The 14,075-nt window shown below is 38.1% G+C and overlaps 2 protein-coding genes across 2 annotated transcripts; both read left to right on the top strand.

The window, feature by feature from the left end:
• The first annotated feature begins 145 nt into the window (after positions 1–145).
• Positions 146–2,436, top strand: LOC113274615 (mitogen-activated protein kinase 4-like). Its single transcript, XM_026524008.1, has 6 exons — positions 146–490; positions 599–728; positions 928–1,065; positions 1,343–1,675; positions 1,777–1,960; positions 2,052–2,436. Exons 1-6 carry the CDS (start codon positions 318–320, stop codon positions 2,222–2,224), a joined length of 1,131 nt encoding a protein of 376 aa, XP_026379793.1. The 5' UTR covers positions 146–317; the 3' UTR covers positions 2,225–2,436.
• A 7,252-nt stretch (positions 2,437–9,688) lies between these two features.
• Positions 9,689–11,651, top strand: LOC113274613 (beta-carotene 3-hydroxylase, chloroplastic-like). Its single transcript, XM_026524007.1, has 6 exons — positions 9,689–10,377; positions 10,471–10,542; positions 10,639–10,773; positions 10,864–10,989; positions 11,082–11,138; positions 11,415–11,651. Exons 1-6 carry the CDS (start codon positions 9,862–9,864, stop codon positions 11,499–11,501), a joined length of 993 nt encoding a protein of 330 aa, XP_026379792.1. The 5' UTR covers positions 9,689–9,861; the 3' UTR covers positions 11,502–11,651.
• The last annotated feature ends 2,424 nt before the right edge of the window (positions 11,652–14,075 follow it).

The raw sequence follows: 14,075 nt of genomic DNA, 5'->3' as shown, positions 1-14,075 counted from the left end.
TGCTGGTTTCTGAAGTAATACATGTTCAGCGTTTCACCATTAATGTAAACTGCCAGGTGGAATGTAGATTAATGGGAGAGTTTTAGATCGTGTGATCTTCAACAACCTTCCGTGAGTTTTTTAGATAAAGAGAGAAAAACAAAGATGAGAATCCCTTTTTGTTTCACGGATTTGTGAAGGCTTTTTTGGTGAAAAAAGAGAAAATCTAATATGCTAAATGCAGCGAGTCCCTTCATTACAAACCACTTGGGTTGTTCAGTTCTGAACTTCATAGTTTGAATCTGGGTTTTTCTTATTGGTATTTTCAGAGTTAAAAAATGTCAGGAAAATCTTGTTTTGGTTCAGGGGATTGTGATTTTAATATAAAAGGAGTTCTTAGTCATGGTGGTCGTTATGTTCAGTATAACGTTCATGGGAACTTATTTGAAATCCCAAATAAGTATGTTGGTCCTATCAAACCTGTTGGTAGAGGAGCTTATGGCATTGTCTGGTAAGAAAAATACGGTTCATCTTGTTTTTCGATTAGCATAAGCTTTCCAACCTAAGATTCATGATTGCGTAAAACTTCCAGATTAAAGGTTCTTCTCTTTTTGTGTAGTTCTGCTGTGAATTCAGACACACATGAAGAGGTTGCCATAAAGAAGATTGGCAATGCATTTGACAACATGATAGATGCAAAAAAGACACTAAGAGAAATCAAGCTTCTACGCCACATGGATCATCAAAATGTAAGTTTAGTATCGTTTCATATCGAGCAAAAATATTCAATGTCCTATATCCTGTTTCACTTACAATTGTAGTGATAAGAACAATTTCTTAGTGTCTCTCTTTCCAATTTCGTTAGATAAACTCAATATATATGTGAACTTGGTATTGTTCTCCGTAATAGAATGGTATGGCTTCTCAGTTTTTTTAATCCGAATGCAGGTTGTTGCAATTAAAGACATAATACGGCCTCCTAAGAGGGAGACCTTCAACGATGTATACGTCGTTTACGAGTTGATGGAAACTGATCTTTATCATCTTATACACTCCAATCATCCATTGACCGATGACCATTGTCAGGTATGACTTTTACCTTGTTTAGGGCCTTCAGGACATTATCCTCATCACCTTCTAATATCAGAAACCTTAAATCTATGTATTCACTGTTAAGCAGTGCATTACAAGAAGTGGTTTTGGTTGTATTCTTGCTCACCAGAAAGCGGTGAACGACATGAGCTCCTTAAACTAGAAAGTTACTAACATTTCCGTCCTGATCATTTTGCAATCAACTTGTGTTATGACTTGTGATATCAATTCCTTTATGAGGTGTCACAGATTTTGTTTGGGATTTCTGCAGTACTTCCTGTATCAGTTGTTAAGAGGACTGAAATATGTACACTCGGCACATGTTTTGCATCGTGATCTTAAGCCAAGTAATTTGCTCCTAAATGCAAGTTGTGAGCTGAAGATTGGAGACTTTGGACTAGCTAGGACAACATCTGAAACGGATATGATGACGGAATATGTTGTCCCTCGCTGGTACCGTGCACCAGAGTTGCTCCTCAATTGTTCAGAGTACACTGCAGCAATTGATATTTGGTCAGCAGGTTGCATACTTGGTGAGATTATGACTCGAGAACCGCTCTTCCCGGGCAAAGATTACGTTCATCAGCTGAGACTCATCACTGAGGTATGATTTCGTTAGCCTACTGTTGCTGCTATTCTATCATTAAATATGTGTCGAGCTTTGAACATAATTATTGTATGACAAGCTGTGATTTATTTTTCAAGCTACTGGGATCACCTGAAGTATCTAGTCTTGGATTTCTCCGAAGTGATAACGCTAGAAGATATGTTAAGCAATTCCCACAGTATCCAAAGCAGCAATTCTCATCAAGGTTTCCTAACAAGCCAGCAGCCGCTATCGATTTACTTGAAAAAATGCTTGTCTTTGATCCAAACAAGCGGATTACAGGTATATTTTGTTTCATGATTTACTTGTAATTTATCTACTAGAGCATCATAAGTCGATTGCACTGTAATCTTATTCTTTGAACTACCTGCAGCTGAAGAGGCACTGTGCCACCCATATCTGGCACCTCTTCACGCGGTCAATGACGAACCCATTTGTCCTAGTCCTTTCAGTTTTAATTTCGATCAACCATCGTTGACTGAAGAGATTATCAAGGAGCTCATTTGGAAAGAATCTGTCAAGTTCAATCCGGACACTTCCCATTAGAACTAACATAAGTTCGATTATATTTGTATTATCTTCAGTGTGTTAGAAAGATATTCAGTTATCAGTTCCCATAACATCTTGTATTATATATATCTTGCAAGATATGGATATTGGGTGCAAACTCGCTCTGGATATTATTCAACTTTACTGCAACTTTATAACTACGGTCCAGAAAAGATCAATATAGCTACAGCCTTTGAAGTTTTATATTAACTCAGGTTCTTAATTATTACATGTTTCCAGTAACCTGCAGCCTAAGAGTAGAGGTTACTCTTTGCCTTACAGACTACATGTTGTCTCGTTAAGGAATAGAGACTGCATGAAGTTGTAAGACTCAAATAATCTTCTGAATTGTATGCATTTGAAGTAAAATGAACGAATCTCTACAGAATTGTTTTTCTTTCTTTTAGATATATTGCATCTTTAGCTTTATATTGTAATTCAAACATTCCAAAACCATTTACGTTGCACTTAAGAGGTAAGGGTCACGCTCGCAATAGATAAGCTTATATGCATTGCAGATAAGCAAAGTGATTAAGGTACTAACTATCAAATCAAATGTCACATGTAGATATAGAGTAGTGTTCAGCACAGGCAAACCGCGTATTACAGTAGTGGTCATTTATGTAAGCAAAATACTAGGAATCTGAACAACTTCATTGGCGTACTTACTCAGACAGCACTTGCCCGAATGATGCAATCTGCTGCGCTTCTAAGAACCTAAGTTTAGTAGAGTACTAGTAAAGCTCCGGATTCACCACCGCGGTGCAACAGGAGCAGCAGAGCTATGGAACAAAGAAACCATAAGGCTGTAAGACGCATTCTGAAATAAAAATGTAAGAATCAATCGCGCTCAAAGCTTTGACATTGATCTTATCTTAGTTTTATCGTGTACTCAAGAGTTGAGTCTTGCTCATAATACATAAACTCTATATTAAAAAACAGTCACGAAAACCCCAGTTCAATCGGGTCATTTTCAACAGCTACATAATTAAGCACCAGACCAGTTTTAGCATAATTACGCGTATCGGAATGTCTTAACGGAACTGTCACTATTTCTGGAAGCTGACTTTGTCGGTCAAACTCTAAGATCAATCAAGTGAGTCGTCAGGATTGCACAGTAGCACCAGGAATTCCAGTCTAACATGTATTTAATGTTCACATTAATAAGTTCATTGAATGAGAGCAAATAGAAATCGGTGTGAGCCAGGACCGACCAGGAGGGTCCATCTGCATCAAAAAATAACTGAATTTAACGACCAAATGAGATACATCAAATCAAATTATTTGAGGTTTTGGTTCTGAAAACGAGATGCATAACAGTAAATGGGTATAATTGGGAGGAACAGAGAAAGTGTCGAAAAAAGTTTATTTAGGTCAAAAATAGAGAATACCACCACATGAGTGGGGGAGGAGATGATCGAATGCTCATCCAGAAAATGTTAGATAAACTGAGTGATGGGTGGTGGTGGGAAACGTGGCGACGTTTGCTGAGAAGATCAAAATGCCACTTTCTTATACGTGTCATCCTCATATGCTACCGCACGGTATTACTCACGTAACCCTTTTGCTTGGTCTATACCTCCCGCTACTCCTAATGTGGAGATTTTGTTGTATAGGAACTTGGATCCGTAAGGTATTACGAAAGGTTTTGCTATAATGTACATCCATGCACAAAAAAAATTTAATGTTCTGTTATTTCTAACCAAATAATCAAGACAAAAATAATTAATAAATTGCATATTGTAAAAATGTCAGGATACAGAATATGAATTTGGGCATTAGGCAAGGTTTTAATTTAATTCGTCTCGACTCTCCGACGTTTTTGATCATGCTAATGGCAAGACAAAGAATTAATTTTTTTTCAACGAATGAGATACGTACACGTTAGCATTAGATTGTGATTTGCGGACACCACACACACGAAGGAGGGGGGGGGGGGGGGGGGGGGGGGGGGGGGGGGGGGGGTCAACCATTGGTTGTTTGCCCGTCTTTGTGATCGAAACTCTTTGCTAGTGTTTGTAAACACGTCATCCCATTTCTCAAGTTTTAATGCCCTTCATCTCTATCTTAATTACCAAACCACTTGCACAGTGTTGCATGTGCAATGGTAAAATTAATGCACATCAGAGTATTTATAGAGTAAGGAAACTTTTTTGGGGTAAAAAAGCAAATACCGTGGGACGTGCCATCGTCTCGTCGAGATTTCGGGTTTCAGTCCATAACCGAGATGAAGCCCTCAATCTTGGCGAGCCAAAAAACTCGCAGAGATGGTCGAGATTTCGTCGAGACAAGTAGCCGAGTTGAGGTTTAATGGGGAGTTTCGTTACAAAGAAATCAAAATTGTCCTAAAAGACTCGATTTTGTTTCATTAGCGATTGGAAAGTTTAAATTAGTCTGAAATCTCATCTACTCAACGTCAACACTTGATTAAGTGGTATAGATTTGAAAATAAGGTCTCAGAGATTTCACTGAAATCTCACCAAGATGAAGTTGTCTCGGCGTCTCGGTCAGGACCAAGATCTGAGATTCACTACAATGCATATGACATGGCTATATTCAAATACTCAGTATCTAGTCTGTTAGTCAGTATCTGACCGATATATTTTTAATTGAAGAAAATAAGTTAATTGAGAAAGTAAATTATATTTGATTAAATCAATATTGGGTGGACACTGAGTATTCATTTATGGAATGAACACTTCTGCATAGACACCAATTCGAACACTAGAAAAACTGATCCCTTCATATGGGGATAGGGTCCGCCCATCTGGAACAGTCTTAGCTAAACCACGCACAGTGTGGTCGTTCAAAAGATGCTTCACTCACAGGAAAAAAGGCTTAGAGCTGGTCTTAGGGAGGGAAGCAGATGAAGAGAGAGAGATCAAAGAGCTTGTAATTGATTTGGGAGTTTATGAGAAAGTCATGTTTTGCGCTTAGAGAAATAGATGACTTATTTATAACTGAATTCTCTAATCTCAGGTAGGCGAAGATAGGGATTGCTTGCCGTGTGTAATGCTTCTCCCGTATCTCAAGGAATAGATAGAGATACGATGAGAAATAGGCTCGATCCCTAGGTGAAGCTTGTGCCTGAGTCTTACGCCTGTATAAGATTCTTCAGGCGAGCTGGATCGGATAAGGCCATATGTGGCTTGGCTGACGCGACTGAGATTGTATGAGATTTAACCGACGCGACCGAGGCTGTCTGAGATTTAGCCGACGCGACTGAGGTCTTCTGAGATTTGGCTGACGCGATTGAGTCTCTCTAAAGTCAGTTGAAACATGTTCGGGAGAGAAAAGAAATCTTGCACGGCTAATAATGTCTCTGCGAGACTTCGGCTCACTTGTCTTTGACCAACATATCTTGCAGAGATGTGCTAGGAGTCAATTGTGTTCGTATTGTGGGGCTGACATGAGCAGTGTATCTCGAAAGGATGTTTTAGGAGTCTGTCGAAAGTGCCCAAAGGCAGAATAACCAGGGTATCTCGCGGGGATGTCCTAGGAATTATTCGGAAGCCTTAGCAATTCGAGTCAGAGCTTAGAGTAGATATGACTAGTGCATCTCGCGATGGTGTACTAGGAATCAGTCTTTGATCTCAAATAGGGTGAGTCGTGCTTACAAGAGACATGTATGTCTTCGCTCTGGGGGTCATAAGTTCATCGGGGACGCTTTTACGCATCTATAGAGCCTACATTAACAGCAGTATCTTATCGAGGATGTTTACTAGAAATCATGGCATTATAGCCAGCTACGTCTAGCGAAGACACGATGGATTGTAGTTGTTATGGTTCATAAGTCTGTCGGGGACGTTTTACGCTATACATAACCTACGTGACCAGCAGTATCTCGTCGAGGATGTATGATAGGAATCCCGGCATCACGACTAGCAGTGACTCGCTGGGATGTATATTAGAAACCGTGGCTATAGTTCCTTCAGGGCCAACAGATTAATCTCTCCCGTAAGAGTTGAGTTTGTCTTGAAATGATAATTTTTTCTCCTATCCAAATTCCACCATCGACAGTGCCAAAATGTCATATGTTCTTGCCTTTTTTTTTTTTTTTTTTTTTTTTTTTTTTTTTTTTTTGTATCATGGTACCTAGCATTTTCCTACTCATACCACTCACGTGAGGTGAGAAATGAATACCATAATGGTTTCTCTTCTTATTGATTATCTGAATTTGAAATCCACCAAAACTAATTTCAACATACATTTTCGTCTCTGTAAACCCCTTTAAACTCTGGTAACCATTGGTTGTTTGCCCGTCTCTTTGTGATCGAAACTCTTTGCTAGTGTTGTAAACACGTCATCCCATTTCTCAAGTTTTAATGCCCTTCATCTCTATCTTAATTACCAAACCACTTGCACAGTGTTGCATGTGCAATGGTAAAATTAATGCACATCAGAGTATTTATAGAGTAAGGAAACTTTTTTGGGGTAAAAAAGCAAATACCGTGGGACGTGCCATCGTCTCGTCGAGATTTCGGGTTTCAGTCCATAACCGAGATGAAGCCCTCAATCTTGGCGAGCCAAAAAACTCGCAGAGATGGTCGAGATTTCGTCGAGACAAGTAGCCGAGTTGAGGTTTAATGGGGAAGTTTCGTTACAAAGAAATCAAAATTGTCCTAAAAGACTCGATTTTGTTTCATTAGCGATTGGAAAGTTTAAATTAGTCTGAAATCTCATCTACTCAACGTCAACACTTGATTAAGTGGTATAGATTTTGAAAATAAGGTCTCAGAGATTTCACTGAAATCTCACCAAGATGAAGTTGTCTCGGCGTCTCGGTCAGGACCAAGATCTGAGATTCACTACAATGCATATGACATGGCTATATTCAAATACTCAGTATCTAGTCTGTTAGTCAGTATCTGACCGATATATTTTTAATTGAAGAAAATAAGTTAATTGAGAAAGTAAATTATATTTGATTAAATCAATATTGGGTGGACACTGAGTATTCATTTATGGAATGAACACTTCTGCATAGACACCAATTCGAACACTAGAAAAACTGATCCCTTCATATGGGGATAGGGTCCGCCCATCTGGAACAGTCTTAGCTAAACCACGCACAGTGTGGTCGTTCAAAAGATGCTTCACTCACAGGAAAAAAGGCTTAGAGCTGGTCTTAGGGAGGGAAGCAGATGAAGAGAGAGAGATCAAAGAGCTTGTAATTGATTTGGGAGTTTATGAGAAAGTCATGTTTTGCGCTTAGAGAAATAGATGACTTATTTATAACTGAATTCTCTAATCTCAGGTAGGCGAAGATAGGGATTGCTTGCCGTGTGTAATGCTTCTCCCGTATCTCAAGGAATAGATAGAGATACGATGAGAAATAGGCTCGATCCCTAGGTGAAGCTTGTGCCTGAGTCTTACGCCTGTATAAGATTCTTCAGGCGAGCTGGATCGGATAAGGCCATATGTGGCTTGGCTGACGCGACTGAGATTGTATGAGATTTAACCGACGCGACCGAGGCTGTCTGAGATTTAGCCGACGCGACTGAGGTCTTCTGAGATTTGGCTGACGCGATTGAGTCTCTCTAAAGTCAGTTGAAACATGTTCGGGAGAGAAAAGAAATCTTGCACGGCTAATAATGTCTCTGCGAGACTTCGGCTCACTTGTCTTTGACCAACATATCTTGCAGAGATGTGCTAGGAGTCAATTGTGTTCGTATTGTGGGGCTGACATGAGCAGTGTATCTCGAAAGGATGTTTTAGGAGTCTGTCGAAAGTGCCCAAAGGCAGAATAACCAGGGTATCTCGCGGGGATGTCCTAGGAATTATTCGGAAGCCTTAGCAATTCGAGTCAGAGCTTAGAGTAGATATGACTAGTGCATCTCGCGATGGTGTACTAGGAATCAGTCTTTGATCTCAAATAGGGTGAGTCGTGCTTACAAGAGACATGTATGTCTTCGCTCTGGGGGTCATAAGTTCATCGGGGACGCTTTTACGCATCTATAGAGCCTACATTAACAGCAGTATCTTATCGAGGATGTTTACTAGAAATCATGGCATTATAGCCAGCTACGTCTAGCGAAGACACGATGGATTGTAGTTGTTATGGTTCATAAGTCTGTCGGGGACGTTTTACGCTATACATAACCTACGTGACCAGCAGTATCTCGTCGAGGATGTATGATAGGAATCCCGGCATCACGACTAGCAGTGACTCGCTGGGATGTATATTAGAAACCGTGGCTATAGTTCCTTCAGGGCCAACAGATTAATCTCTCCCGTAAGAGTTGAGTTTGTCTTGAAATGATAATTTTTTCTCCTATCCAAATTCCACCATCGACAGTGCCAAAATGTCATATGTTCTTGCCTTTTTTTTTTTTTTGTATCATGGTACCTAGCATTTTCCTACTCATACCACTCACGTGAGGTGAGAAATGAATACCATAATGGTTTCTCTTCTTATTGATTATCTGAATTTGAAATCCACCAAAACTAATTTCAACATACATTTTCGTCTCTGTAAACCCCTTTAAACTCTGGTAACCAGCGTATGAACTGAGGTTTGAGCTCAACCAAATCATGTCAATTGATGCATAGTTGTTATTAAGCTAATGATGGAGATGTTAGATCTTTGATTGTTCCCGAATAAGTAAGTGGAGAAGGTGGACAAGGATCTCTTTCACCAACCATCTCTTCTTTGTTGCGGTTATGAGGTTATTTTAGTATTGTTGTTTTTGCGAGTTTGAATTTCACAATTTGGATAATTTCGACGTTTGGATGCCAAAGGTCAAGTAAGTACCTGAAACAAGGTTCTCAAAAACGAGGTTAAAATAAAAAAATGAAAACAAATCACAATCAACCATGCCTCCCTGGCAGCCACACCAAAATTTGACCGATGTCGTATACGTTAAAAATAACTAAGTTTTTCACTCATCAAAAATATAGATTAAGTAAATTTGTAAAAAAATATTCGTTATCATTAACTATGTATTTCTCTGTACATTAAACTGAATCGGTGATAAAAATTTGTGAGCATGACCTGAAAAACATGCCTACTGATCCGTAACATTCACATCCTTATATCGAACCAGGCCTTTGAAACATTATCTATAAAAAAACCATCAAATTTACCTATGTGGGCATAACAGAAGTACTCTAGAATTCTAAATTTCAAATACCATTGAATATTTACTTTTTAATCAACGAGAAATAACCCAGTTGGCCAAGGATCCAACTCTCAAATAACAGGTTACGGTGTTTGAATCCTAGCACCATTCTCATCCAAGAAAAAAGGAAAACCCAAATGGTAATCAAGAAATTATACTAAAACATTAGTGTCAAATTTATATTGTGTTGCAGTGTGGAATTACGTGACCCTGAAAACATGCGGATTATAAATATTTCATGCGTATTTTATTTCCACATATTGAGGTGGTCTGTTTCACTACAACTTTTACTGATCTATCCCAATCCCAAATGAGAGTATAAAAAAAGCAATTGCATTTCACATTTTTTAGACCATTCGTTCAGATTCTATTCTGTGCTAACTTATCACTTACTCTCCCCTCTCCCTTAAAACTAAAGGCTGAAATCCCCTAACTCAGAACAACAATATCTCTGTCTTTCTTCCTCTCCAGAAGAAGAGCCCATATCTCTTTGTTTCAGACAAGCTGAGAACAATGGCGGCAGGGTTTTCCGTCGCCACTACCACAAGTACAAGAACAACATTTCATCAAAAACCCTTCATGGGTTCTTCAATACTACCTCCATCTTCATTTCTTTCATTACCAATTCGAACTAAATCGTGTAAGTTTTCTAAGAAAAAAAAGTCTCCATTTACTGTTTATTTCATTTTAGAAGAGAAGAAACAATCAGAAATTATTAGAATTACTGAACAAATCAATAACAATTTCCAAGAATTAGAAACAAATTCATCATCTTCTTCAACATCATCGTCTTCTTCTTCGTTGGATTCTGAAGAATTGAACAAAATATCGATAAGAATAGCAGAGAAATTAGCAAGAAAACAATCAGAAAGACATACTTATCTAATTGCTGCAATTATGTCAACTCTTGGTATCACTTCCATGGCTATTGCTTCCGTTTACTTAAGATTTTCATGGCAAATGGAAGGTGGTGGTGAAATCCCTGTTGCTGAAATGTTTGGTACATTTGCCTTATCTGTTGGAGCTGCTGTAAGTCTATTCTTATCTTCTCATCACAACACTGTTTGCTTTAATTCCTCAATGAAAAAAAAATCCAAATTAAATTTTGAAATTTCATTTCAGGTGGGTATGGAATTCTGGGCAAGATGGGCTCATAGAGTTCTCTGGCATGCTTCTTTATGGCATATGCATGAGGTATGTTCAATTCTTAACCAAATTCATGTAATTTCTGATGATGGGGGCTTGATTTTTTACATCAATATTCATGAAATTTTATGATGAATTTGACAGTCTCATCATCAACCAAGAGAAGGTCCATTTGAGCTGAATGATGTATTTGCCATTATCAATGCTGTTCCAGCTATAGCTCTTCTGAATTATGGTTTCTTTCATAAAGGTCTCTTTCCTGGTCTTTGCTTTGGAGCTGTAAGTCTTCTGATCTCTACTTTGAACTTTTCACCCACTGAATCAACTCATAAAAAACCCGAGTTGACACGCTGAGTTCTGTTAATGCAGGGGCTAGGAATTACAGTGTTTGGCATGGCCTATATGTTTGTACATGATGGTCTTGTCCACCGGCGATTTCCGGTCGGGCCTATAGCTAATGTTCCATATTTCCGGGAAGTTGCTGCCGCACATAAAGTGAGTCTTACAGCATTGTCACACTGGAATGGTCTCTTCTTTGTTTGTATTGTTTTTTGACCGTCAGATCTTTGGTTTTGTTTGTACTGTAGATTCATCACATGGACAAATTTAATGGAGTTCCATATGGGTTGTTTCTTGGTCCTAAGGTGGGTCCCACACCCTTTTGTCTCCCATTTGATTAAGTAATAATGTTATTTGATAATTTTTTGACCACGGTTGATTTGATAATTTTTTGATAATTTGATTACGATGATCGATGATATTCACAATTTAGATTAAGCCACATTTTCATTATAGAATTCCATTCCAAGAAGAAACCTTCTTTTTACTAGTTATCTTCAGATGTAAAATGACTCCTTAGTCATTCATAGTATTTATAGAAATCGGTATTGATCAAGGTTGTGTTGATTTGATTCTTGCAGGAATTAGAAGAAGTTGGAGGAATGGAAGAACTAAAAAAGGAAATTCAACGTAGGATTAAATCATCACAAAACTCACAATCTAGTTAATAGTTAATTGGTGGGAGTTTGGGGGTGCATTTTTGGTACAATGTAAAAAAATCATGCAAAAAATCTAGAGAGTTAAATAAGAAATATATGACGAATAGTTTTTTAATACAATTGTCATATATGATTGTTCATAATCTAATCTTTAACCGATATGACAGATGTCTTTTTAATAGAATAGTATAATTATTATTCCGATTCAAAACTCCTTTGAAGTATTTTATCAATCAAATTAACAAAACAACATGAATTTGGATTAAATGATCGACTCAAAGGAAGAAAGCGCGTGAATTATTCAAATGTTATGTCACTCCACTCCCTTTTCTTATTTGGGGGCACTAATCTGGATTCAGCGAATGAAATGAGTCAAATTGATTTGGAAAGCTCTAAATTTGACTCTTCTTACTGGTAAACAAATCACTAATGAGCTCTTATCCCTGCAAAACGTGATTAATTAATCTTGATTAAAATGAGGTTACCTGTATTGGATTGTGTTTAACGACCAAATCTCATTTTAAATTTACAATCAATTTTATAATTAACCGACCATAGACCCTCCACACAATTAGTGACTCATTTGCCTAATCTATGGATCGACCACACTAATAATACCAGTGTGTCACTTTTTCCCTTTCTTATTAGAGAAAGAGCGTCAAACAGTGTATTATTATGAAGTTTGAGAACACAAATCCAACACGTAATATCAAAAAGACCAAGGAGAAGTATAAGAAGAAAGATAACAAAAGATATTATCAACTACGTCACTCCAACTAACATAATGCAATTGAATTTGGCATTTGATTCAGAGATGGCTTTCTAACTAAGAGGAAAGGTCATCGAAAACCACTTGTGTTCTTGGATTGTAGCATGATACTTCTCGGCCGACAAGCAACCGGTATACCGAAAATCAGCTGCTAGCTAGTCTATGAAGCAGACTGATTGCAAACTAGCAACTTGGTACACACTTTGTCCCATAAGCATTTAAGCGGGAAGGTAACAAGAAAACAGTGGGAGCAAAAATAAACCAAATAAATGGTGCAAAAAGGTTTTTTTTTTTTTTTTTTCAGAGAAAGTGACAACAGAAATGAAAAAGCGAGACAAGAATTGGAGTTTATAAAGATTTATAATTGGGATATTTGGATTCTCTAGCACTAGGTGTAGAATATGATGGAACGGGTTATGCCAGCGAATGTATCCACCACCGTCCAAATAAGTTTAAGCCTTACAAAATACTAGTAAAACCACCACCACCGCATTACATAACCATAGTAGGGTTTTTGACGTACAAGAATGCCTCGGACTTTTGCTCAAGAATGTACACCCACATCATCCTGGTATAATCGTCCACGAATAAGAGAAAATATCTTCTGTTGTTGAGTGAAGTTGTTCTTGTCGGACCGCATATATCAGCGTGCACCAATTCGAGGGGCCTTCTTGCTCTCCACGATGTCTTCGTAAATGGAAGTCTATGAAACTTCCCTAGAATACAACCTTCACATACTTTATCTCCACCGTCGATATTGGGAAGACCAATTACCATGCCTTTTGATTTTAGAACCTTTAAGGATCTGTAGTTGAGATGCCCGTATCTCAAATGCCATAGCTTTCCTTCGTCAATATGGTTGGTACTCATTGCACAATTTTCAATTGATGGCATAGATAGAGGAAAGACAAAATTTCCTGACATTTTTACTTTTGCCACCAATTGATTATTAATTTTATCGTAAATTGTGCATTCTCCGTCTTCGAAATGTAGTGAGTACCCTTTTCTTATAAGTTGTCCAACACTTAATAAATTTTGAGCTAGGCCAGGAACATAAAGAACATCAGATATGTATCGAGTTTTATCTGACCTTGTACGTACGGATATGACTCCTCTTCCTTCAACATTCTGGAACTTTCCATCTCCAAGTTTGACTGGCGGAATCTCTTGTTCCTCCAATTTTACGAAATATTCTTTGTTTCCTGTCATATGGCTGCTGCATCCGCTGTCGACGTACCATATACCTTGCGATTCTTGTTGCGAGGTGAGGCAGGAATAGGATACTTGATTCTGAGAATTGTTTTTCTCGGAATAGTTTGCTTCATTAAGCCAACAATCTTTCTCCATGTGATTTAATTTATCACACTTGGTGCACTTATACTTGCAATCTTCAGTTGCATGTCCAAAATTTTTGCAAACATTGCATCAGAGATTTGAGGAGTTATTTTTTCCGTACCTTTGATTGTTGTTTCTATAACCTCCTTTTCCTTTTCCACGTCCGCGGGAGTAATTTCTGGGTCCTTGATTTGACGTCGACCCTTTCTCATACTGCGAGTTGGATGATGATCCCCCTCTAGAGCTTTCTTTTTTGGCTTCTGTATTTTTCTTCTCACTGAAATTTATTTTTGATTGAAATGCCTGCTCCAATGGTTGCTCCGCGAACCTATTTATTCTTTTCTCGTGCGCCTCGAGTGAACCCATTAATTCATGTACCGAGAGAGTCGATAAATTTTTTGATTCCTCAATGGCAGCGACGATATGATCAAATTTGAATGGTAAGCTTTTTAATATCTTTTCTACCACTCTTTTATTTT

Source organism: Papaver somniferum, chromosome 4 (genome assembly GCF_003573695.1).
Source record: "Papaver somniferum cultivar HN1 chromosome 4, ASM357369v1, whole genome shotgun sequence".
In the NCBI taxonomy this organism is placed as follows: domain Eukaryota; kingdom Viridiplantae; phylum Streptophyta; class Magnoliopsida; order Ranunculales; family Papaveraceae; genus Papaver; species Papaver somniferum.
Note: the sequence above shows the minus strand (reverse complement) of the source record. Positions and strands in the feature narration are given on the sequence as shown.

Coding starts and splice junctions, on each gene's coding strand:
- LOC113274615 (XM_026524008.1), top strand. CDS start 318: ATGTCAGGAAAATCTTGTTTTGGTTCAGGGGATTGTGATTTTAATATA. Junction 729..927: donor GCCACATGGATCATCAAAAT/GTAAGTTTAGTA, acceptor ATCCGAATGCAG/GTTGTTGCAATTAAAGACAT. Junction 1,961..2,051: donor TCCAAACAAGCGGATTACAG/GTATATTTTGTT, acceptor AACTACCTGCAG/CTGAAGAGGCACTGTGCCAC.
- LOC113274613 (XM_026524007.1), top strand. CDS start 9,862: ATGGCGGCAGGGTTTTCCGTCGCCACTACCACAAGTACAAGAACAACA. Junction 10,378..10,470: donor CCTTATCTGTTGGAGCTGCT/GTAAGTCTATTC, acceptor ATTTCATTTCAG/GTGGGTATGGAATTCTGGGC. Junction 10,774..10,863: donor CTGGTCTTTGCTTTGGAGCT/GTAAGTCTTCTG, acceptor CTGTTAATGCAG/GGGCTAGGAATTACAGTGTT.